We start from the raw sequence: 27,351 nt of genomic DNA, 5'->3' as shown, positions 1-27,351 counted from the left end.
CCCAGGAGACACTGGTCTAAGTACACAGAAGACTCATTTGGTGTTTTTGACAGACGCCTGGGTATACATGTACTTACAAGTTTATACAGAGGTCTAATAAGCAGATGAATTCTCATTTCAATGGGGGGTAGGGGGTGGTTCAATTTCAATGCAGTCTCTTGCTTAGAACAGTGCAGTGTAATATCACCACAGCTCAGGGTACAAAGTTGGGAACATACCTGAGCAAATTCCAATGACAACTCTCCAGCCTGCAACTGTGAGATTAGGCCTAGCTCCCCCCTCCATTCATCCCTTCCTCCCTCCCTCCCAGCTCTGAGTACTGGCAGTAACAGATAGACCAGACACAAAGTACCAACATCAAAGAGAGGGTTCCACAATCCACATCAAAACCACCAGTTGGAGGATTAAGGCTTTCAATCCTTATTGAATCCCTCACATCAGGTTTGAGACAGTGAATTAAATAATGGGAATACGCCTGGCCGCCATAAAACATATTTTCACTTCACATCAAAGACCATATTTACATGTGGTTAATTCCAGAGGGCTGGGCACTTTCAGTGGCATGCACACGCACCCCACACAGTCGCAGAAGCTTTCAGAACTGCAGGCTTCTACTTGGCCGTCTCGGCTAATTGCGAGCCTAAACAGAACCGCTCGACTCGAGCACTCGAAGGTGAGTGTGTCGATGGACGTCTTAATGGAAAATTGCAGGCAAATAAAACTCCTTCCTCCAGTCTTTCCCTTGCTCACTCACTTCTTTACACATCTCTTAACCACCCGAGGAAATAAAATATGTTTTCCATAATGGACAGGAGTAAGAAGGGTTGCTATTTGGTATAACCCTGAAAACATAACAGAAATTTCTATTATGTTCAAAGTAAGACTCAGGAATATAGCGCGCACACACAAACAGCCTACTACGCCTGTTAACACCGACATTGAGTGACAGCACTGTGTGTGTAGGTGTGTGTGTGTGTGTGTGTGGTGAGCCACAGGCTGTGTGTTGTATTGAAGTGACCTCTTGGCTATTCTTTATTGCTGTCATAAAGCAAAGTGAGTTTGCATGAGCGTGTGAGTTATGACAGCCCCTACACCTCTGTTTCCGTCTTCTCTTTGGCTTCTAACCCTAACCCTAACCCTAACCCTTTTAAAATTGATTTACCTTTGCTTTGGGGGGGTGTGGCAGTGCGGTCTCGGAGGATGTTGATCTGGTGCACGGCCCCGTAGGGCTCAAACAGCTCCTTGAGTTCGGTTTCCGTCCAGGAGCGGGGGATCTGGCCAACGAACATCTTGATGGAGTCATGGTCAGGGGTATCCAGGTTCTCCATAGAACCATTCATCCTGCTGCTGTTGCTGCCGTTGCTGTGGGGAAGAGGTGGAGGGGGAAGAAGGATTTAGTACAATATTTTGTTTAGGATAATTTAGTACCAGGGCCTACCATCTTATTGCTAGCTTTTTGGTGGCGCAGCTGGCTAAGGTGTTTCAAGAGGGCGGTCACGTGTGTTTGCAAGACAAAGGATGCAAGAAACAGTTTCAGTGCGAGCAGGTGAGCAAGGCAGCTATACTGTTGAGCAGCAGCGTGTTGGCAGTTACACGTACAAAAAAAAAAAAAAAAAAACTCTGGTTGCACCGTGGTATTGGTAGAAAATGTTCTGCAAAGCATTTGCAACATGGCACTAACATCTCCTAGCGATGGGCTAGTTTTTCACAAAAACCTGTACCATAGAACTACCATAGAACACAACTGTAGCCAATCTTGGCTGACGGATGACACACTGTTCTGCAATGAAGCCTCAACAGCTCTCTCTAGGGTAATACCATGGTGTAGCCCAAGGACAGCTATAGTTTTCATTCTCCTCTGGGTACATTGACTTGAATACAAAACCTAGGAGGCTCATGGTTCTCAAACCCTTCCATAGACTTACAGTAATTATGACAACTTCCAGAGGATGTCCGCGAACTTATCAGAGCTCTTGCAGCATGAACTAACGTGTTGTCCACCCAATCAAAAATAATCTGAGAATGAATTTAGAACAGCTGGGTGAATTGAATTTGAATACCTTATCCAATATGCTTTAAAATAAAGAAATAAAGAAAAATGGTCCTCCCTAATCTTAAAATGGCACCAACTGCCACTGGTATATACCGTATACCGGGGTATTTGGAAATAGCCGCGGGATGGTTTTTCAATACCGTTGAAATTATTTAACATTTTTAAATAATTATTTTATATTTGTAGTTACTTTTTAAATAAATATCTGCAGTCAACTTGTACAATACGTGAGGAGATAAAGCAGATAGCGTTTTTCACATTATGAAGCTAACGATAGTCCCAGGAACAGTGTAGCCAGTCACGTGTTTGTTTGTAAATAGTACAAAGGGGAGAAAGTGGGAGCAGGTCCAGCAGTGTATTGCCAGGGTCACGTTTTAGATTTAAAAGTCAAGTGTTTTTTTGCTTCAATAGAGTGATCAGGGACATGCAACTAGTTTTCCTTCGCAGAAAAAATGCCGAATGGCAGAAAATAGTTTCATTTTCATCAGATGACAACAGATGAGCAAAGCTATTTGGCTGGCAGCAACACAAGTAAACGAGCGTACAATGAAAGAGCAAAACCTTCTTGGCAAAAACGATGCATGGCCATCATATTTCTAATGTTTATCATAGAAAGAATATAGCAAGCTACATTCCTTATGTTTTGCTTAGAAGAACATCTTACTTTTTACCCGAGAAATGTAGGCTGGCTACACCGAAAAGTACATGCCCACTTGTGATTTTGTAACAGAAGCACAAAATTAGTCTGATGCCGAGCAGAAATATTAAGAAACATTTTAGATCTGAGTTTACAAAACGCAGCAAGATATTTCTTAAGTGCTTTATCTTTTTTTTCTGCGTGAAAAACACACCAAAAATTATATTCGGTTGCTCATACCTTTACATGTATAACTTTATGAGCTGTGTCGCCTGTCTTTGCAATTTGTATATTTTGTTTGCACTTGTTAGCATATTTAGCTAGCAGCCTCCATGGAAATTCACTATTATTGTGCTAATTTTGTTAGCAGTCTGGTCTGGTAATAGATGACCAATGGGCTTTTAAAAAAAATAATTGGAGCCCTCGTGTACTAAGCTAGTATTACCATAAATCCCAGCATGCGAGAAGGATGGTATGACGATATGAAACTCTGGATACCGCCCAACCCCCATTTGTATCATTGAATCAAGGCTAAATGTGTTAGTGTTTGTAAAAGTGTCCCGTTTTCAGTCAGTGTGAATTGAGTTAGGTCATTGGCTCCTCCCAAAAATTGGAGTTGATTAGTACCAGGTGTATTAATGTGAGAGGGAGAGAGGCAGTGGCTAGTTAGACAAGGATGAGATGCGTTTGTATTGTTTCAACAGTAGTCAGGGATTTTTTGCAATTGTGATCCTTGGGCAGGGCTGCCAAAATGTTTTTTTTCCGGGTCCCCTAAAGTACAAACAGCGTAAAAAACAAACATTTTCAGGATAAAATATATATATATTTTAATGTCACCGCCAAGATGGGATCCAATAAAAATCTCAAACAAGCCGACAGTGCTCATTGCCACGCCCACCACCCAAGCCCATTTTTTATCCAGAATAAGCCCTGGTTGTGTACGTTTAATCCATGTTTTAGCCTTTCAGGGGATTTATTTTGTGCCTGATGAGTCTTTTTTTTGTATTTCATTCACCAGCCAACAAACAATGCAATAGTACTTTGACTGCTGCTGTTTTAAAACAAACAATTTAGAGAGACAGTAACACAAGAGCCACACACACAGCTCTCTCTCTCCCCCTCAGTGGGTCAGCGCCATGCTGCATGGCCAGGCCCTGAGAGGGGATCAGCATTCTCAGGGTGATTAAGTTAGGGCCAGCCTTAAAGGGACTGATGGAGTGTCCGCAGGCCAGACCACTGAGGCCAGGCAACGTACCACAAAGTCTACCACACAGACCATCAGAAGCCTCTCTCAGATGCCCACTGAGCCAGAAAAGCAAATATGCAGCAGGCCAGACCAGGCAGGCAGCATTGCGTAAGTATCACACTGTGCCCACTGCCTAGACCACTACACACTAGAAGCCCCTGTCAGCACATGCCCACACTGAGGCCGAAGGGGCAGCCTCGTACAAGCGCTGACCATACACACACACCCCCCTCCACTGAGCCAGGCTGGGAGGGGCCAGTACGCCACAACTCTGGCCCCACATTTAGCTGGGAGACTGGTCCTAGTAGTCAACTAGGTACAGGGAAGGTATTATTCACTCACATTGCACACGCACACAAAAGACTGTGCCAAAGGATCACTTTTATGTGTGTGTGCGCGCACGTGTTAGGGCTGGGCGATATAGCCAAAATATATCACCGTATTACATTTTAAATAATAAAAATGTCTAAATTTGCTTTAGGAGTAGCATGTGACCCAAAAGGTGGAAAAAACACACATAAGTGATTTCAATGGGTCTTTCTCCATTCTGATTAATTGTTCTATACTGTTCAAACTTCAACCCCCCCAAAAAATGTCTACACTTTCATAAATCTCTGCATTTCCTGCACTCATTTTGAGATCCTTTATACACTGTCAAGTACAGCTGCACGATATGGGCAAAAACAAATCTAGGCCATATTTTTTAACCAAATGTTGCAATTGTGATTTAGAGCAAAACATTTGGATAAACTGTTGGAATCATGGAAATAGAATGATTATTCAAATTCTATATAAGAGTGGGCACTTTGAATAGAGTGTTGTTTGACAACGAATGTAAATGCCACGGAGGAGTTATTTTGACAGGGTAGGAAAAAGGGGAATACCTAGTCAGTTGTACAACTGAATGCATTCAACTGAATCAGAGAGGTGCGGAGGAGGGCTGCCTTAAAATCGACATCCACGTCATCGGTGCCCGGGGAACAGTGGGTTAACTGCCTTGCTCAGGGGCAGAACAACATATTTTTTACCTTGTCAGCTCAGGGATTCGATCCAACAACTTTTACTGGCCCAACGCTCTACCCACTAAGCTACCTGTGTAGAGAAATGCTATTTCTTATGCAGGTGACCAACCTATTGCTAATACATGGCTACAACTCACAGTAAAGCCTGTGGGGTCCCCTACAGGATAGCTCCCGCATTACACACTTACTGCCAAACTAGCGCACACACATAATCTCCTCTCTAGCCGAACATTGTGTGCCCGAAGAGGATTCCACGATGACGGACAGACAACTGAGCCAATGGCGGAAGACTACAGACTACACCCAGCCTGAACCAATCCAAAGATCCGATCTTCTAGAATCAACCTACTTTCTGTGCCATATATTAGGGCTGTGCTGATTGTTAACGGCCTCTTTTCCTGCTGTTCTGTGCGAGCTAACGGGAGAGCCGTAATTACGCTGTACTAGATATCTTCACTCTGAATAAACTGTCGCTTGTCATACAATTTACCACTTTGTCTGAATCGATCCTTGACCGGCTCACCCTTCTACATATGTAATTACTAACACCTGCCACCCCAAAGTGTTGGTCAGTGTTTCCAGGGTACCCTATAATCTTTGGCTACATTAAATGTTTTCTCTTTGGGTACTTCATGTAGCCAACATACTCATGCTTCATCTATTCCTCTTTGATTTAGAATATACTGTTGCACAAACAACATGCTGATCTAGGTCTACACCATAATTGGTATGAGGCTGTATAGCTAGCTACGTTTGCTCCGACTCGGTACATTTATTAGCTAGCTAGCGATTAGCATTAGCAGCTAACACGATTTAGCCACAACTTGCTAAGAAAAGACAAACTAGCGGGTTGCAGATAAGAAAAACAAATAGTGTAATAGTAGAACACTTGTGGATTTATATTAAGAAGCAAAGCGGAAAAAGCATTGTCGTCGTCGTCGTCGTCAACATTGTTGCATGATCATGTAGACTGAACGCAAGTGTATCGTGGTCGAGCAACAACAAACACAATCCTTGAGTGACAGGGGGCGTGGCTAGGTCTGTCTGGAAAGTGGCATGGAGAGAGATGACTGAAGTAGTGGAGAAAACTGAAAATGTACGTTAGAGGTCGACCGATTAATTGGGGCCAATTTCAAGTTCTCATAACAATCGGTTATGGCCAACTACATTGCATTCCACGAGGAGACTGCGTGGCAGGCTGACTACCTGTTACGTGAGTGCAGCAAGGAGTAAGTTGCTAGCTAGAATTAAACTTATCTTATCTTTGAAAAAACAATCTTAACATAATCACTAGTTTATCTAGCTTGTCCTGCGTTGCATATAATCGATGTGGTGCCTGTTAATTTAGCATCGAATCACAGCCTACTTCGCCAAACGGGTGATTTAACAAGCGTATTCGCGAAAAAAAACTGTCGTTGCACCAATGTGTACCTAACCATAAACATCAACGCCTTTCTTAAAATAAATACACAATTATATATTTTTAAACCTGCATATTTAGTTAATATTGCCTGCTAACATGAATTTATTTTAACTAGGGAAATTGTGTCACTTCTCTTGCGTTCTCTGCAAGCAGAGTCAGGGTATATGCAGCAGTTTGATCCGCCTGGCTCGTCACGAACTGTGTGAAGACCATTTCTTCCTAACAAAGACAGTCATTAATTTGCCAGAATTGTACATAAATATGACATAACATTGAAGGTTGTGCAATGTAACAGCAATATTTAGACTTAGGGATGCCACCCATTAGGTAAAATACGGAACGGTTCCGTATTTCACTGAAAGAATAAACGTTTTGTTTTCAAAATGATAGTTTCCGGAATTGCCCTATCATCGTATTTCTGTGTGTTATTATATTATAATTAAGTCTATGATTTGATATAGCAGTCTGACTGGGCGGTGGTAGGCAGCAGCAGGCTCGTAAGCATTCATTCAAACATCACTTTCCAGCATTTGCCAGCAGCTCTTCGCTGTGCTTCAAGCATTGCGCTGTTTATGACTTCAAGCCTATCAACTCCCGAGATTAGGCTGGCAGTACTATAGTGCCTATAAGAACATCCAATAGTCAAAGGCATATGAAATACAAATGGTATAGAGGGAAATAGTCCTATAATTCCTACAACCTAAAACTCCTTACTTGGGAATATTGAAGACTCATGTTAAAAAGGAACCACCGAGCTGTCATACGTTCTCATGTTCTGAGCAAGGAACTTAAACGTTACCTTTTTTTACATGGCACATATAGCACTTTTACTTTCTTCTCCAACCCTTTGTTTTTGCATTATTTAAACCAAGTTGAACATTTTTCATTATTTATTTGAGACTTTATTGATGTGTTAGATTTTATTGATGAATTATATTAAGTTAAAATAAAAGTGTTCATTCAGTAATGTTGTAATTTTCATTATTACAAATATATATAATATATATATATATATATTAATCGGTATCGGCTTTTTTGGGTCCTCCAATAGTCGGTATCGGCGTTGAAAAATCATAAAATCGGTCGACCTCTAGTACTTTACACACGGCATATCACATTTAACAAACCAAACATAAAAATAACATTATAGAAGGTAAAATAAAAACCCAAACCGGTCCGTGCATCAATACCGGTATATAGTAAAATAAGGTATACCCGCCAGCTCTAGTGTGTGTGTGTACATCCAATTGAGGACCCAAGGGACTCCTGGTGTGAGAAAGCTGGCAACTGGCACACAGACCTGGTGATTAGTTAATGGGATAGTAAGCAGAGGGACTGAGGGAGACAAAAACAGGGAAAGAGTGACTAGGTTAAATAAAGGGACAGAGAGAGTTAGAAGTATACAGACCTTTGGACACGAGCCATCCATCTCTTACACATAGAGCCCAAACGCTCGGCCGAGACACCAAGTGACGACCTAAACGACATTCTGACTCCTCACTGTCGGTCCTCTGGAAAGCCAACTCTTAAAAAGTCCCAGATCCTACACACTTCACAAATAACTCTTCAGGGGAAAATGGAAAAAAATAAAAATACTTTCCTTCTGGAGCCAATACATCCAAAATGACAATTTAAAGCTCACAAAGCCAAGGGGCGACTTCACTGCCCCTCACCAACAACCCCGACAGATATCTGTACAGGATCCACTCAGCAGCAAGGCCTCGGCACAGCAGTGTAGTGGTCAGTCAGCACTAACCAGAAGATAGCAATCCTAAACACAGTGAAGCAGGGAGGTACTGTACTATCTGAAATTGTCCAATAAGAAAAGCTCCCTTTCTATTGTTGTTGCAAAATGTTTTACCCTCTTAACACCTCTCTAAAACGCTGGGAGTTGGCAGAGAGAGGATTGTAGCCCATCACCCTCCTCAGGCGCTGGTCTAGCTTGGCGATGGAACAGGGAGTAACCTACCAGCTTCTACCATCAGCACTTAGAAATACAATCACTAGAATAGGCTAACCCCTTTTTACAGTAATCCTACTGTGATGATGCCCAATCTATGAATTCTCTCTATGCTATCCTGAGCGCAGCAACAGCGGAAACAATTGCATATTGTTCGGATGCTGGAGAGAACACTATTCACCGATAGATCCCCTATACAGTAACAATGGGCCTGTGGTGAGTCAGAGGGAAGCTTTGTAATCCTCCCATCCAATGCTACGTCTCACTAAACCACCGCAACGGGCATTGTGGTGTGTGACACCATTTATCTAGTTGCCAGATCCAGGCAGCCTTTCTCTGACGCCATTTTGCTGAGTGCTTTGCCTGCCTTCTCATACATCTAAAATCTCAGACACAGCTGCATGTCACATAATTAGGTCAGTCCCCGACTAAAACAAAACGCGGTTGACCGAAAGTAGACTGTTCTTTTGACCAACCGATTGGTTGAAATTTTAAAACTAGTATTTTTCCATATTATTTATGTGTGTGAGTGTGTGAGAGAGCTCCTACTGGCTTTCGTAGTTTCTGCCATTACGCTCCTGAAGTTGCCTTGTAATAGGCTACACGAGGAGTCAGCCAACTTTCATGTGGAATGCCAATTTATTTTTGTGGAACAGTTTAATTTCATTTATAATAATTTCTCCATATCTCAAAATCATTGTCATGTAGTTAATCAAAATGCTATCCAAATCTAAAATGAAAAACCTAAAAAGTAACTTCTATATAAAAATAGCAAACAAATAAACATTACAGCCTGCAGGTAAAAAATATCCAGATGAAAATAAATATCCTATAAATCACATTGGCTACGCATAGCCTGTCTGCAACCAACTTGAAACATTTTAGCAACAATTAACTTGGGTCCTGCCTGAAGCTCCTTGCAACATTGCCCATTTGGGGATATAAAATATTCTGGGCCCTCCGTTTCCCGCTACAGCTGTAGGCTATTTGCACAGGGGATATGAAGTAATCAGGTAGGCCTATTTTATGATGTTTCCACTGGATCAGAGCATTATATTTTTCCTTTTCACGCTGAGTGGTTATGAAAGGGAGAGAGCTGGAAAGATTTCTCAAATAAATTGGAATTGTCATTCTCAATAGATGTAAAAACATGCTGCTTGCTGTTTATTTTGAAGAAAACATTACTCTGAGAAGCTCCACAGCTCATTAGTGGTGGTACATTAAGCCAATCAGAAATACTATTAGATCCCCAACTGGGAAGGTTTATATACCTTAACTTGCAAGCAGGCCAGGTAGCCTATAGGCCTACTTCTATGCGTAATCAGGTGCACGTCCTTACTCAACATCGACAGGAGCGCTCCAAACAAATGACAATGAAAAAATAGACAAATCTCGTAAATGGAATTAAATAAATAAAAACAAAAATTCCCACACGTGTAGCTTAGTTTGTGCGCACAATTTGTCCACTCACTCCAACATTGAGAATGGTAAAAAGACTGGAATAAAGATATATTGAATGCATTAACAGACATTACAGTAACCAAACAAACATTGAAGATTAGAAATGAATGGGACACGTACAGTGGCTTGTGAAAGTATTCATCCCCCTTGGCATTTTTCCTATTTTGTTGCCTTTCAACCTGGAATTGGGGGGGGGGGGGTTACACAACATACCTTGAAGTGCCAGGCTCGCATGCCAGGCTCGTACGCATTAATTCAAACAGCACTTTCGTGCGTTTTGCCAGCAGCTCTTCGCAATGCTTCAAGCATTGAGCTGTTTATGACTTCAAGCCTAACAACTCCCGAGATTAGAATGGTGTAACCGATGTGAAATGGCTAGCTAGTTAGCGGGGTGTGCGCTAATAGCGTTTCAAATCGGTGACGTCATTCTCTCTTGAGACTTGGAGTAGTTGTTCCCCTTGTTCCCCGTGGCTTTTGTGGAGCGATGGGTAACGATGCTTCGAGGGTGGCTGTTGTCGATGTGTTCCTGGTTCGAGCCCAGGTAGGGGCGATGAGAGGGATGGAAGCTATACTGTTACACTGGCAATACTAAAGTGCCTATAAGAACATCCAATAGTCAAAGGTATATGAAATACAAATGGTAGAGAGAGAAATAGTCCTATAATTCCTATAATAAATACAACCTAAAAACGTCTTACCTGGGAATATTTAAGACTCGTGTTAAAAGGGAACCACCATCTTTCATGTTCTCATGTTCTGAGAAAGGAACTTAAACGTTAGCTTTTTTACATGGCACATATTGCACTTTTACTTTCTTCAACGCTTTGCTTTTGCATTATTTAAACCAAATTGAACATGTTTCATTATTTATTTGAGGCTAAATTGATTTTATTGATGTATTAAGGTAAATTAAGTGTACATTCAGTATTGTTGCAATTGTCATTATTACAAATAAATAAAAAAATATTTAAAAAATCTGCATCTGCTTTTTTTGGTCCTCCAATAATCAGTATCTGCGTTGAAAAAAATCATAATCGGTCGACCTCTAATCTCTAAGTCTAATATTGCTGTTACATTGCACAACCGTAAAATGTTATGCCATAATTATGTACAATTCTGGCAAATTAATTACGGTTTTTGTTAGGAAGAAATGGTCTTCACACAGTTCGCAATGAGCCAGGCGGACCAAACTGCTGCATATACCCCGACTCTGCTAGCACAGAACGCAAGAGAAGTGACACAATTTCCCTAGTTAAAAGAAATTCATGTTAGCAGGCAATATTAACTAAATATGCAGGTTTAAAAAATATATACATGTGTATTGATTTTAAGAAAGGCATTGATGTTCATGGTTAGGTACACATTGGTGCAACGACAGTGCTATTTTCACGAATGTGCTTGTTAAATCATCACCCGTTTGGCGAAGTAAGCTGTGATTCGATGATAAATTAACAAGCCCCGCATTGATTATATGCAACGCAGGACAAGCTAGATAAACTAGCAATATCCTCAACCATGTGTAGTTAACTAGTTATTATGTTAAGATTGTTTTTTTAAAAGATAAGTTTAATGCTAGCTAGCAACTTACCTTGACTCCTTGCTGCACTCGCGGAGCAGGTAGTCAGCCAGCCACGCAGTCTCCTCGTGGAGTGCAATGTAATCGGCCATAATCGGCATCCAAAAATGGCAATTACCGATTGTTATAAAAACTTGAAATCAGCCCCAATTAATTGGCCATACTGATTAAATCGGTCGACCTCTAATCAAAACGCAAACAATTCACACAATGAAGTTATTTAACAATTAATGTGCACAGATTGGCGGGAGAGCGCGCATTCTGGAGAAAGACGTGAATTGTGCAGCCGCACTCTCCTTCTTGGACTTGATTGGATTTGACTGTGCCATCCCCGTGGCCTCCGCAATGGATTAGTTCACTGGGATGGGCGCAAATAAGACAGGTGTCTCATGTGCCATAACAAAACACAGATATCTGCAACTGCTCGACAAGAACAAAAAAGCCGGCCAGTCAAATAATTGGCGTCAGCCCAATACATAATACAATTCTCTTGATAACTAGATGCATGTGGTGTGAATTGCTGAAACATAGTGATCCCAATACTGGATAAACACTTCAACACTACCCAAGCTAGACGTATGGGTGGTCCCGGGAATCAAACAGTCAGTGCCAGTGGTCATTTGCCCAGCCACCACACCAAATGCAAGTTCCAATCCAAATGACTCAAACTTCTTCCTTTCTTTACTCCCCTTGGTTGGAAAGGGGTCCCACATGTAAAAGCCATAAACCGTCACTGGGGAGCTCACTCCAGTGGGGATCATTTCAAATTAAACTGGCTCCAGTTTGTCCAATAAGAAACACTCGTTTTCAAGTTGCAACTGTTTTTGCTAGTATGCCCCAATAATTATGACCCAGACCAGAGAAAGTCAGTTAGGCCAGGAGGGCCTGTCGCTGTGATGTGGCAAATGACCTGGCTCCAAGACACCTTGGAGCAGCTGACAGGTCCTGGAGCAGCTGACAGGTTCAAGTTGACATTAGCATAACTGCTGTTGCTCTTCCCACAAAATAACATGATTTACCGGGACCATATGCCTGGAGATTTGCTGTCGTCTGAGCGCAGAAGCATGTCAGCTGCACTGCTACACTTTTCCTAGTTTCTCCCATTATAGAGACTGTCACTGAGGCAGCACTGAGCCACCGATATCATATACGAGTATACATGTCGTCAGCCACAAGCGTCACACGTTTGTTGGGTTCTGTATGCATCCTAAATTAACGGCCAGTGAACACCTTCGACTTGGAATGTATGGCTTTTACTTAGCTTGGTTGGGATCATTTCAGGAATCACTTGACGCTCTACCTATAAAAAAAAAGTCAACATTCATAGGACCACACCCTGTGATATAATCCAGTGCTGCTTTATGTGTTCGTTCAATTCATAGGTTGTGGTAAAGAAAGATTACCAATGTTAGTCAGGAAAGGCTCTCCCTCTTTGGGTAATAATTAGGCTTGGGAGGTATCCCGTACATCCCATATGTATGGAGTATGAAATATACATTTTTGGTATTGAAAATAATAGTCTATGCCACTGCTTAGAACTAATTGAACTATGTAAGACGTGCCAAATAAATTATCTCCAGCTCAAGGTGCCAGCTATGCATTTTGTTTGCTAACCTGCTAGCTAAATGGCTAGGTTGCAAGAGAAAGCTTCGTTACAGCAGAGACAATCAATCCCCTATGGTATAGGAACGGTATTTTTTTAATTTTACCTTTATTTAAGGTAAAGGCTAGAGGAGAACAAGTTCTTATTTACAACTGCGACCTGGCCAAGATAAAGCAAATCAGTACGACAAACAACAACGCAGAGTTACACATGGAATAAACAAACATACAGTCAATAAAACAATAGAAAAAGTCTATATACAGTGTGTGCAAATGAAGTAGGATAAGGGAGGTAAGGCAATAAATAGGCCATAGTGGCAAAATAATTACAATATAGCAATTAAACACTGGAGTGATAGATGTGCAGAAGATGAGTGTGCAAGTAGAGATACTGGGGTGCAAAGGAGCAAAATAAATAAAAGTATGGGGATGAGGTAGTTGGTTGGGCTATTTACAGATGGGCTATGTACAGGTCCAGTGATCTGTGAGCTGCTCTGACAGCTGGTGCTTAAAGCTAGTGAGGGAGATATGAGTCTCCAGCTTCAGTGATTTTTGCAGTTCGTTCCAGTCATTGGCAGAAGAGAACTGTAAGGAAAGGCGGCCAAAGGAAGAATTGGGTTTGGGTATGACCTGTGAGATATACCTGCTGTAGGGTGTGCTGCGATGGTGACCAGTGAGCTGAGATAAGGCGGGGCTTTACCTATCAGGTATGACTATCTGGATACCGGCCAAATTTAGTTATAGTTCATGCTCCTTTCCCCAGGAGGGCTCTTGCGCTCTCATTTATTTGGGGATGAAAAGTCGCAGTTTACATTGTGGAGTCGTGGACGAGAGCTTAACATTTCTGAGGATGGGCAAACAAGCGAAACAGACATTTTCTGAGAATACCCAGACTATCCTGAAGTGTTACTTGTTCTTCAAGAAAGCAATAGTAATTTAAAATTCCACTGAGTGCTGCTTCGACATGACCAAGAGAGAAAAAAACATGTTGGAAGGGATCAGTTTGAGCAGGGCAAGGCACAGAAATCACTTATCTTGATCCATGAGTAGTTAGATTTGGGATGCAAGATGATTTGTAGATCAGTGATTCTGCCCAGTCCAACTGCAATGTAGCCTTGTCACTCTCAAACACAGAGAAAAGCTCTTCTTTATCCCCCCTAACATCAGACCGCTGTCAAGTGTATAAAGGGTCTCCATCTCGCTTCTGATTCTCTTTCCAACCTGACAAGTCAGACAGGAAGGACCCAGCCAGGTATTGGTTGTCAGAGTGGATGAATAATTACTATCTCAGAATAGAAATACCACTCAACCAGAGATGCAGAAGCCACAGGGCTGTGTATTCTAGCCTCGGAGCAGAGGCAGTCAGATCACACAGGCATAGCAGTCTCTACAGCACTCTCACTCCAGAAAAGGACCTGACAACAGGCACCAAGGAAATAGCCATGTCTGTTTCTGGTGTGATGTCTGCAAGTCTGTCTGGCCTATGTTCTGTGATATCTGACCAATTTCCATAGGCAAGGCAGGCTGCACCTCGAGTCACTCCGGCTACGAGCACACACACAGCTCTGTGATATCTCATCTCATTTCCATACAAGGTGCTGCTGCCTGCTGGAGGACCATCACAGTTGTTTATAATCAGTACATCAGTGCTCTGATGAAGGCCCCATTAAGATGTTTCCATCCCAGCATGAACTCCAATTCTGCCTCAATATGGCCAAATTTTCATTGTTGCATTTCCCCTGATGAAGACAGACGTGTCCAATCATGCTGTGAATAGGGCTCCATGTGGACAAGAGGCAGCCAGGGCCTGATGACAAGACCCGCCCCATTAGCTCCATAATCATTTGGAGTGTCCCTGGTGACGGTGGTTATGGATGAGGAGGGATGCAAATTAGGCTGAGTCAGGGTGTGAATGTAGCGTGCCCACCCACTCGGCCCAGAGTAGATGAAAACACGTTTTTGGTAATGAAATTTCACTTCCTTATGTTATAAAACACATTTTACCAAGACAAATATAATTTCTTCATGTTTTGAATCGTTCAGTGGGGTCTTTCTCTAAACATATCATTAACATTCAGCATCTTAAAAAAAAGTCGGATTTCGTAACCCAACACATCCGATAAGCACCGAGCTCTGTTGACAGAGCGGTGCCGCATCGAGTAAGCACCTTAAGGATTTTGCATGTTGTGGTGGTCTGCAAAGTCGTTTTCTTCAAGTCCCAAAAAGAATGACAAACTAAATTAAATGTTAAAAGCTGTGAAAATAAAAAAAGCTTGCCATACGCTCAGTGCTCTGTTGACATTTCACAGAGTTATACTTGTTTTTGTGAGAAACATTTTTAAAAGAACAGGAATTCTTCATTAATATGAAAATATCACATAATATAGATAACAAATATAGATAGAGATAACAAGTTCAACAGTGAGCCTGTCAGTTAGCCTTAATTCTTGCATAGCTTTTCCATTTTTTTCCTCTGGCCTCCATTGACTTAGTCACCTAAATTTTGGCCATCCTACAAAAAGGTAACAAAAAAAACTAAAGTAACTTAAGAACGGATTATGATAGGAGACGCGAGGTTTGAACCGATGGGTTTCTTAGAGGATAATAGACCATTTATCTTACGTATTGGTCAAAAGATGCATCTTTGATTGGACACTATAGTGAATGGATTAATGAAGATAGACAAATAGGAACCTGGTTTAGGCTGAAGCAAGTCAACTCTGGTCTGGCTGGAGGTAGAATGCAAATCTAGCATCAGGTGAAGAAGACTGTTGCAGGGATATAGAAAGACTAGACTACAACCATCTACTACAGACCAAGAAACAATGAAGGCAGACCCAGATAAAACAAAAAGGTTCATAGTCTGGTGCATTTATGGCTTAGAAAAGCCCTCCAAATAAAGAAAAAAAGCTAATACGGCAGTTGTTAAAACCAGAGTAAACTGCTGTTTGAAAAGGGCCCTTAACAAATAAGTCTTCTAAAATTAAAAATAAGCAACATCACAGAACCCCACTCGAGTCCAGTTATTTTTGTTTACAGTCTTCTGCTTAGTCTTCTGTCCCTCCGATGAGTCTTAAGACGGTCAGTCAACAACTGGCGAGCGGATTTCTGCTCGACTTAGGCCTCTGTCCAAGAGGGAAAGGTTACCCAGCCCACATGCCCTCCTGGCTCCTGCTGCCCATCCAAAGCTGCTGCCCACATTCTCTGACCTGGCCTGGATGTTTTTTCTGGTGTTATTTTCTATTTTGTATTTATTTTATTTTAGGGTCCAATCAGTTTTAATATTGCAGATAGAGTGTGGGTTGTATCAATGTACAATTGAAATCAGAAGTTTACATACACCTTAGCCAAATACATTTAAAATCAGTTTCACAATTCCAGACATTTAATATGAGTAAAATTTCCCTGTCTGGGCCAGTTAGGATCACCACTTTATTTTAAGAATGTGAAATGTCAGAATAATAGAGAGAATTATTTCTTTCATCATATTCCTAGTGGGTCAGAAGTCAATTAGTATTTGCAGTCAATTAGTATTTGGTAGCACTGTCTTTAAATTGTTTAACTTGGGTCAAACATTTCGGGTGGTCTTCCACAAGCTTCCCACAATACGTTGGGTGAATTTTGGCCCATTCCTCCTGACAGAGCTGGTGTAACAGAGTCAGGTTTGTAGGCCTCCTTGCTCACACACACACTTTCAGTTCTGCCCACACATTTTCTATAGGATTGAGATCAGGGCTTTGTGTTGGCCACTCCAATACCTTGACTTTGCTGTCCTTAAACCATTTTGCCACAACTTTGGAAGTATGCTTGGGGTCATTGTCCATTTGGAAGACCCATTTGCGACCTAGCTTTAGCTTCCTGACTGATGTCTTGAGATGTTGCTTCAATATATCCACATAATTTCCCCCCTCATGATGCCAACTATTTTGTGAAGTACAGTCCCACCTGCAGCAAAGCACCCCCACAACATGATGCTGCCACCCCCATGCTTCACGGTTGGGGTTGGGATGGTGTTCTTCAGCTTGCAAGCCTCCACCTTTTTCCTCCAAACATAACGATGATGGTCATTATGGCCAAACAGTTCTATTTTTGTTTCATCAGACCAGAGGACATTTCTCATTAAAAGTACGATCTTTGTCCCCATGTGCAGTTGCAAACCATTGTCTGGCTTTTTTTAATGGCAGTTTTGGAGCATTGGCTTCTTCCTTGCTGAGCGGCCTTTCAGGTTATGTCGATATAGGACTTGTTTTACTGCGGATATAGATACTTTTGTACCGGTTTCCTCCAGCATCTTCACAAGGTCCTTTGCTGTTGTTCTGCGATTGATTTGCACTTTTCACACCAAAGTACATTCATCTCTAGGAGACAGAACGAGTCTCTTTCCTGAGTGGTATGATGGCTGCTTGGTCCCATTGTGTTTATACTTGCGTACTATTGTTTGCACAGATGAACGTGGTACCTTCAAGCATTTAGAAATTGCTCCTAAGGATGAACCAGACTTGAAGGTCTACAGTGTTTTTTTTCTGAAGTCTTGGCTGATTTCATTTCATTTTCCCATGATGTCAAGCAAAGAGACACTGAGTTTGAAGGTGGGCCTTGAAATACATCCACAGGTACACCCCAATTGACTCAAATTATGTCAATTAGCCTATCAGAAGCTTCTAAAGCCATGACCCCATTTTCTGGAATTTTCCAAGCTGTTTAAAGGCACAGTCAACTTTGTGTATGTAAACTTCTGACCTACTGGAATTGTGATACAGTGCATTATAAGTGAAATAATCTGTCTGTAAACAATTGTTGGAAAAATCACTTGTGTCATACACAAAGTAGACGTCCTAACCAACTTGCCAAAACTATAGTTTGTTAACAAGAAATTTGTGGAGTGGTTGAAAAACTAGTTTTAAAACCTAAGTGTATGTAAACCTCCGACTTCAACTGTAATTGTCTATCAATTTCCAATCTCCCCCATACACACACACACACAAAAATGTCTGGATATTTTTTTACCCTAATCCTACAATAAATGGACAACAATACATAGGCTTCTACTTACAGCTAATACATACATGGCCACCTGAATGTTACTGCTTGTATACTGGTTCTGAGTCCCAATAATGTGTCATTTTCCCTGTAGTGTGCACTTGTAGTGTCCTGCTCATAAGGCACCAACGAAAAAAAAAAACTGAAACAGGGATGGACTGGGACTACCTCGACTTGTCCAATAATAAATGCTTATTGTAACTTTCCATTGCAAAATGTTTGACATTTTAGTCATTTAGCAGACACTCCAGAACGACTTACATAGTGCATCCCGTAGTGCATTAATCTTAAAATAGCTAGGTAGGACAACCACATCTCAGTCATAGTAAGTACATTTTTCCTCAATAAAGTAGCTATCGGGAAAGTCAGTGCTAGTAAAAGGGAGGTAGTGTCAAGTGCGAGCACACAAATTACTTTTAAAAACATATTTTTTTACGGGGGGGGTACTCTTTGAAGAGATAGAGTTTCAGATGTTTTCAGAAGATGGGCAGGGACTCTGCTGTCCAATTTCAGCGGGAAGCTGATTCCACCATTGGGGTGCCAGGACAGAGAAGGGCTTTGACTGGACTGAGCGGGAGCTTCCCTCCTGTAGGGGTGACCAGAGGTGGCAGAACTATGTTCTCAGGTTGGGATGTAGGGTTTGATCGTAGCCTGAACGTAGGGAGGGGCAGTTCCTCTTGCTTCTCCATGGGCAAGTATCATGGTCTTGTAGTGAATGCGAGCTTCAGCTGGAAGCCAGTGGAGTCGCAGGGTGACATGGGTGAACACCAGGCGGGCTGCAGTGTTCTGGATAAGTTAAAGGGGTTTGATGGCACAAGCGGGGAGCCCAGCCAACAGCGTGTTGCAGTAGTCCAGATGGGAGATGACAAGTGCCCGGATTAGGAACTATGCCGCTTCCTGAGTGAGGTAGGGTCGTACTCTACGGATGTTGTAGAGCATGAACCTGCACAAGCGAGTCACTACTTTGATGTTTGCAGAGAATAACAGGGTGTTGTCCGGAGTTATGCCAAGTGTCTTTGCTCTCTGGGAGGGGGACACCGTGGAGTTGTCAACTGTGATGGATGGAGAGGTCTTGGAGCAATCAGGCCTTCCCAGAAAGGAAGATAAGCTCTGTCTTGTTGATGTGGAGCTTGAGGTGGTGGGTCAACATATCTGTCAGGCACGCAGAGATGCATGTCGCCATCTGAGTCTTAGAAGGTGAGAAGGAGAAAAGTAGTTGAGTGTCATCCGCATATCAATGATAGGAGAGACCATGTGAGGATATGATGAGTCGAGTGACGGTGTATAGAGAGAAGAGGGCCTAGAACTGAGCCCTGAGGGACAACAGTAGTGAGTACGTAGTGCAGACACAGATCCGCTCCATGTCACCTGCCAGGTAGGATGCAATCCAAGATTGTTCAGAGCCTGAGACACCCAGCTCTGAGAGGACGATCTGATGGATGAGAGCAAAGGACAGAGAGTCCGCTTTGGCAGCGCAGTGCCACAGAGGAAATCAGTCTCAGTTGAGTGACAAGTCTTGAAGCCTGACTAGGTACGGTCAAGAAGATTGTTCTGAGAGAGATAGTGAAAGAGTTGGTCAGACAGCAAACTCAAGTGCTTTGGAAAGAAAAGAAAGAAGGGATACCGTTATGTAGTTTACGTCAGAGGGGTCGAGTGTTGGTTTCTTGAGGAGGGGGAGCGACTCTGGAGTCAGAGGGGACGCAGCCAGTGATCAAGGATGAGTTGAGGGAAGTGAGAATGTTTCCAGAGATTGTATGGAGAAGGGAGGAGGGGATGGGATTGAGCAGGCAGGTCGTTGGGCGGCCGGAACTCACTAGTAGCAGGATTTCATTTTCCGTTGCGTGCCCTAATCAGTAACACAACCCTGGACTGGCCGCTGATTTAGTGTTGCACGGTATACCAAAACTTTGGTACTTTTTGGATACTAGAACATGAAAAACAGTTCGGTACTAGAATGTATTACTTTCAGTACTTCTGTCAAATGTGTGTCACGTTGTCTACTGATTGAGGATCTGTATCAGCGCAGCCGATGTCCCCTTATAGTGCGAGAGCACCGTGCCTGCTGCACTTACTCCTTGCGAGCTCTAGCATATCCTGAGGAACAACTGCACTCAGTCTGGGCCGCGTCACCACTTATGCTGCACAGAAGTTAACACAATTGAATAATTCAACACGGCATGTGGAAATGTTGAAACTTATTGTTCACTCCTATTCTAGATAATCTTTGCTCGAGCCTCGAACTGAGTGTGTGTGAATGACATCATGGGTCTTAACTAGTTGCTCCTACCCTCTACTTTTTTGAACATTTTGTTAAAAATCGCGCAACATTTCAGCGCCCTGCTACTCATGCCAGGAATATAGTACGTTCATATGGTTAGAATGTGTGTATAGGAAACCCTCGGACGTTTTTAAAACTGGTTAAATCACGACTGTGGCTATTACATAACGTGCGTTACATCGGAAAGCGCAGGAAAACCTGATCACAGAAAATGGAAATAAATATCCTTGCGCCACTTCCAGCAATTGTTAACAGTGAGCCGAATTAGATAAGACCGAGCATTCAACTCCCACAGCATCCCCATGTAGTCGAGTATCTTGTGAATTTAATCATCTTTGATTCTTGGTTGAACCGAAAGAGGGGCACCGCTTACCTCCGGTCTCCGCCCAGATCATTCCGGAAGAGCTCTCTCCTGAAATTTTTTCCAAGACGACAGCTAATGATATATACATCGCCTACGGATGATTTTTATCGCTTATTAACGTTTACTAATACCTAAAGTAGCATTACAAACGTATTTCGAAGTGTTTTGTGAAAGTTTATCGTCTACTTTTTGAATTTAAAAAAATGACGATACGTTGTGAAATCGCTGTTTTTTTCGTTTATCACACAGTCTACATATAACGATATCTTGGCTTTATATGGCCCGATTTAATCGAAATAAAGACCCAATAGTGTTTATGGGACATCTAGGAGTGCCAACAAAGAAGATGGTGAAAGGTAATGACTGTTTTCTATTTTATTGTGCGGTTTGTGTAACGCCGAAATGCTAATTATTTTGTTTACGTCCCCTGCTGTGCTTTTCTGTTGTAGTGTATTGGTGCATGCTATCAGATAATAGCTTCTCATGCTGTCGCCGAAAAGCATTTTAAAAATCTGACTTGTTGCCTGGATTCACAACGAGTGTAGCTTTAATTTGATACCCTGCATGTGTATTTTAATGAACTTTTGAGTTTTAACTAATACTATTAGCATTTAGCGTAGCGCATTTGCATTTCCAGAGCTCTAGTTGGGACGCAAGCGTCCCAGGTAGAGGTAAGAGGTTAAAGAGAGACCACGCGCACTTTTATAAAAGAGATTTCTTCTTCAATGCAAATATTGTTGATCAGTACAATAAGTCCCAAATGAAAGGGGAACAGATAAGCATTTTCTGGCTGAATTCATGGGGCTATAGATGAAAACCAAACTCAATGCATGCACACAATCCAATTGAATATTCATTCGCCTGTATCGTAAATAGGCCCGGGCTACATCTTGATATAAACAGTTTATCAATAGACCAGAGATTTAACATACAAAATAAATGACATTGTGTTAAGGTCGTTAGATTTTACTTTTTTTTACCAAAGTCAAATTGATTGGATAATTGATTTATCAAAAAAATCACATGTAATGATATTGAACTCAAAAGATCTGTCTGGATCAAGTGCCATTCTGTGACTTTGGCTAATACGCCTTCTTTTTCACTTTGGTATCGAGTATCGTGATGGTATCGAAATAAAAAAAAAAAAAAAATTTAAAAGATTGTATTGCAACAATACCAAGCTGATTCCACTTAACTTGGACAGTATACCCTTCTAACTCATCCCGTGTGTTGTAGAGCATATGCATTCAATCTTCAACATTTTATTAGCAAGGCCTATAGCATGTGCCACTGCCACTGCCTTCATACAACCTAACGTGATTTTGGGATTTACCTTGGTTGGCTGAAGTGGACTCGAAGTTTCAGTCGTGGTGGTTTAAATTTTTCACACTTTCAGCCCTCAAAATATAGCCTAAAGTCATGCACATTGATATTACACTGTATATCCTGTGCTCTGTAGTATACCAGCCAACCAGGCGTGCTGGATATGGGTAAATAACTAGCTATCCCACTGTGTCAATTACAGAAACACCCTGGCGAATGCATCTGATCTTTGCTAAATAAACACGCCATGAGGCCAGCTGAGCGTGAAAGTTGACTACAATTACTGAATACTTTGTTGCGACCTCTAACCACACAAACAAAACTTGGAGGCGGCTTTGGAAGAGGAAAAAAACAGCGAGAAAGAGGGTTGAAGAAGATGAATGCCCATGTAGTTTGCCTCAAACCACACCACACAACTTGGGGAGCACAAATGAGAGAGCGGTGGATATGTACATTAGGCCTATGTAGTTTGTTGCAACCTCTACTCAAACCAAACTTGGGGAACTAGGAAGAAAGGAGACGGTGTGAAGAAAGACGTAGACATGAGCCTAGTATTTTGTAGCAACCTCAAACCACACTTGGACAAACTTGGTAGAGTAGGAGGAAAGGAGGAGTGAAGATGTAGACCTAGACCCATGTATGTAGTTCAGACCCAAGTTTCTTATTTTAAATCCTTTGCATGTGTTGGAGAAATTGTCAGCTCTCTTACAAGTCAAGAGGTCAAGGATGAGAGAGCCACAGTGCTGTATGCCCTGTGAATGCCAGGCCACCATACTAGACAGTGTCTGAAGGGAGGGGAATAGATTCTTATTTAATTAAACATAGTTTCATGGTGCATTGCCACACCAACAGCAGGAAGTGGTAGAACAGGTGACAAACCCCTCCCAGTCTTCAACATCAGTCTACATGGCTCACGCAGGAGATGATTGTGGACTACAGGAAAAAGAGGACCGAACACATTCCCCTTCTCATCGACGGGGCTGTAGTGGAGCAAGTTTGAGAGTTGTGTCCATATCACCAACAAACTAACACAATCCAAGCACAACAAGACTGTTGTGAAGAGAGCATTATAAAAACTATTCCCCCTCGGGAGACTGAAAAGATTTGGCATGGGCTCTAAGATCCTCAAAAGGTTGTACAGCTGCACCATCGAGAGCATCCTCCTGACTGGTTGCCTCACTGCCTGGTATGGCAACTACTCAGCCTCCGACCGCAAGGCACTACAGAGGGTAGTACGTACGGCCCAGTATATCACTGGGGCAAAGCTTCCTGTCACCCAGGACCTCTATACCAGGTTGTGTCAGAGGAAGGCCCTAAAAATTGTTAAAGACTCCAGCCACCCTAGTCATAGACTGTTCTCTCTGCTACAGCACGGCAAGGGGTACCGGAGAGCCAAGTCTAGGTCCAATAGGCTTCTACACCACTGCTACACTCTGTTGTTGTCATCTATGCATAGTCACTTTAATACCTCCACCTACATATTACCTCAATTACCTCGACTAAGCGGTGCCCCCGCACTTTGTACCGGTACCCCCCTGTATATAGTCTTGGGTCTCGCTATTGATATTTTACTGGTGGTCTTTAATTACTTGTTCATACATTTTTTTTACTGCATTGTTGGTTAGGGGCTCGTAAGTAAGCAACACCTGTTGTATTCGGCACATGTGACGAAAAAAAATGGATTTGATCCCCACACACTATGCGAACAGCTGGCCCCCTCTCAGTCCCAAGAGTCAGTGCAAAGAGGCCACACTTTGCCCAGATCAGACAGCCACCAGACCCCTGTCAGTGTCCACAACAAAAGGATCACATCATCACAGCGTAGCCCAGATAACACCATGTGTGCGTTTCAAATAGCACCCTATTCCTTATATAGTGCACTACTTTTGGCCAGTGCCCATAGGGTAAAAGAAGAAGTGCTGAGCAAAAGTAGTACCCGGGCAAAAGTAGTGCACTAGGGTGCCATTTGGGAGACTCCTCATCTCAGTGTTCGTTGCCAAAGGATCAAACTTAAGCCCAGATATTCACTATCTTCTATCAGAGGCTCAATCAATCACAGAACACACACGCACACACACGTTAGGTAGAAATTGTCACCTTTGTGTGCATGCGCGTCCAAAGCCAAAAGATCCTTCCAGTCCCAAACCACCCCAAGCCTTTAGTCCAGGAGTGTCAAATATGGTCCATGGAAAATAATGGACATGCATTGAAACAGTTTGTTGATTGTGCCCGCCTTGCCAAAAATCACCTAAATTAAAGCTAGACGGTCAGGGAGTAAGTTCCCCATCCATCATTTTTGCAATGATCTTTCGCAAATTTTGACGGCGAGAAAATATAACCAGTTTTCAATGCGGCCCTCCGGACCTCGTTGAAGACCAAATGCTGCCACTAGGTCAAGATGAGCTTGACACCCTTGCTTTAGACTAATCACAATTCAATTTCCAGACAGCCATGATCACATTTTCCCTCGGTCAATCATCCCTTGTTGATATTAGCCCTTGTTGATATTACGAGTAAGTTCACTGTTGGCTTTTCAATATGTGTATGTGATGGTGGGAAATGGATGAAGCTGCTACAGGATACTTGCTGTTGAACTCAACTAAGATGAGTGGTGAGTGATATGTCAATAAAGTCAATTGAATTGAAATGCTGGAATCACATTAACAATAAGATTGTTTATTATATTTACAAGATATTCAAGTGACCGCTCCAACAATGGAAATATAAATGCCTGGAAGGCAGGATGGAGGAGGGACCATTGGTGGGGCCATTCTAGCCAATGAGAGGGCAGATACACATGTGAACAACAGGCCATAGAAATAGGTAGAGGACTCATCTTTGTATATGTGCCGTTATAGCGTCTGTGACAGCATGGGCAGCAACATTTAGGCCATCTCCATTTTAAAGTACAGATGTCAGAAATTGCCCATTTAAACTGCAATTTATTTATATATTTTTTTTTATATAATCGGTTTTCCATTCAAATTAGAAAATGACATAAAATTCCATGCGAATTCACAATGCAGCTGCCTGCAGCAGCACCATCCCTTTCAGATGGTTAAGCATTGCACACGTACTACTGTACAACAATTCCACCTTAGAAAGTTTGCATTTCCTTCTCATTTAACTTCTCAAAGTATTGCCATAAAGGACTTTGCTGCTGTCGCTTGCCTTTCTATGCCATTTTTCCAACTGTTTAAGACGATGACATAGTGGTGGAGTCTACTCAAAATATAAATTCTCGACTCCAATCATTTATTCCTCGATTCCCCTGGTGTCAACTTATGTATTGTTCCATTATTCCTGTACCCAAGAAGGAAAAGGTAACTGACCTAAATGACCATCGCCCTGCAGCACTCACTTCTGTCATCATGAAGTGCTTTGAGAGACTAGTCAAGGATCATATGACCTTACACCCTAGACCCATTTCAATTTGCTTACCGCCCCAATAGATCCACAGACGATGTAATCACCATCTCACAGCACAGTGCCCTATCCCATCTGGACAAGAGGGGTATGGAAGAATGCTGTTCATTGACTACAGCTCAAAATTCACCACCATAGTACCCTCCAAGCTCATCATTAATCTTGAGGCCTTGGGTCTCAACCGCACCCTGTGAAATTAGGTCCTGGACTTCCTGGATGGGTCACCCCCAGGTGGTGACGGTAGGAAACAACATCTCCACTTTGCAGATCCTCAACACTGGGGCCCTACAAGGGCAGGTGCTCTGGCCCCTACTACCGTACTCCCTGTTCACCCATGACTGCGTGGCAATGCACGCCTCCAACTCAATCATCAAGTTTGCAGACGACACAACAGTGGTAGGCTTGATTACCAACAACGACGTGACAGCCTACTGGGAGGAGGTGAGGGCACTCGTGGTGTATTGCCAGGAAAACAACCTCTCACTCAATATCAACAAGACAAAGGAGATGATCGTGGACTCCAGGAAACAGCAGAGGGAGCACCCCCCTATCCATAGACGGAACAGCAGTGGACAAGGTGGGACATTTTAAGTTCCTTGCGTACACATCACGGACAGACTGAAATGGTCCACCCACACAGACAGTGTGGTGAAGAAAACGAAAAAGCGGCTCTTCAACCTCAAGAGACTGAATTCTTTTAGGATTGTCACCTAAAACTTTCACAGATGCACAATTAAGAGCACCCTGTCAGGCTGTATCACAGCCTGGTACAGCAACTGCACCGCCCACAACCGCAAGGCTCTCCAGAGGGTGGTGCAGTGCAACGCGTCACCGGGGGCAAACTACCTGCCCCCCAGGACACGAACAGCACCAGATGTCACAGGAAGGCCAAAAAGATAATCAAGGACAACAACCACCAAAAAAACTGCCTGTTCACCCCTCTACCATCCAGAAGGCAAAGTCCGAACAGGTGCATCAAAGCTGGAACCGAGAGACTGGAAAAACAGCTTCTATCTCAAGGCCATCAGACTGTTAAACAGCCATCACTAACATAGAGAGACTGCTGCCAACATACAGACACAAATCACTAGTCACTTTAATAATGCCACTTGAAGAATGTTTACTTTAATAACTTACATATCATACTCATATGTATATACTGTATTTTATACCATCTATTGCATCTTGCCTATGCCGCTCTGTCATTGCTCATCTATACATTTGTATGTGAACTCAGCAAAAAAAGAAACATCCCTTTTTCAGGACCCTGTCTCAAAGATAATTTGAAAAATCCAAATAACTTCACAGATCTTCATTGTAAAGGGTTTAAACACTTGCTTGTTCTTGCATGCCTCGCAAATTCACTCAAGTAGCCTAAAGTTTGCATCTTCCTCTCTGGTTTTATTTACAATGACACAACTTTCCCCAGGCCTTTATAGCATAATGGCTAGTTAGGCTATAACAAGGTAAATAATATGTTTTGTGATAACTGTACTGTGATTTTAAATTTGTGGAGACAAAAAAAACATTTGTTTTCAATTAAGGGTTTTTCTTAACTTCTTCATTCACTGATTGTGCCAACTCAGGAATCCCCACACAGTTGACAAGTTTAAAATGGTGGATCCCTCAATGGCAATGTTCATGGTAAAACAGGTATATCAATGATGAGTCCTCTAGCTATCTCTATGACAACAGGCACAACTATGAAATAAAGCAATTTACCCCAAAACGACTTTAATGCCACGTGCGTCCACGTATATAAATCCATTCGTAACAACTTAACCATTAAGAAACTAATATTCGATCAAAGAAGCTTCATGTAGCAAATTAGCAATTACATTTTTTGTTGACCGTATTCGACAAGCTCGTTGACCTTCATTACATACATTTTCGTGGACAGACCTGGGGCGGAGTAAAACCTCTCGCTTCACCTCTTCCTC

The 27,351-nt window shown here is 42.3% G+C and overlaps 1 protein-coding gene across 12 annotated transcripts in view; it reads right to left on the bottom strand.

Moving 5' to 3' along the window:
• Nucleotides 1-27,351, bottom strand: part of LOC115109713 (CUGBP Elav-like family member 2) — a 73,020-nt gene that overhangs the window by 39,070 nt on the left and 6,599 nt on the right. For 11 of the 12 annotated variants that reach the window (XR_003860541.2, XM_029634973.2, XM_029634974.2 and 8 more), the window contains exon 2: nt 1,163-1,362. Coding sequence is in view for 11 of the 12 variants with exons in the window: in XM_029634973.2 (XP_029490833.1) it covers nt 1,163-1,362 (200 nt within the window). In the remaining variant the exon portion in view is untranslated. Of the gene's footprint in view, nt 1-1,162; nt 1,363-7,789; nt 9,025-27,351 lie in introns of those variants that run through there. The other variant, XM_029634978.2, reaches the window with a different exon arrangement.

Source organism: Oncorhynchus nerka, linkage group LG25 (assembly GCF_034236695.1).
Source record: "Oncorhynchus nerka isolate Pitt River linkage group LG25, Oner_Uvic_2.0, whole genome shotgun sequence".
Lineage (NCBI taxonomy): Eukaryota > Metazoa > Chordata > Actinopteri > Salmoniformes > Salmonidae > Oncorhynchus > Oncorhynchus nerka.
Note: the sequence above shows the minus strand (reverse complement) of the source record. Positions and strands in the feature narration are given on the sequence as shown.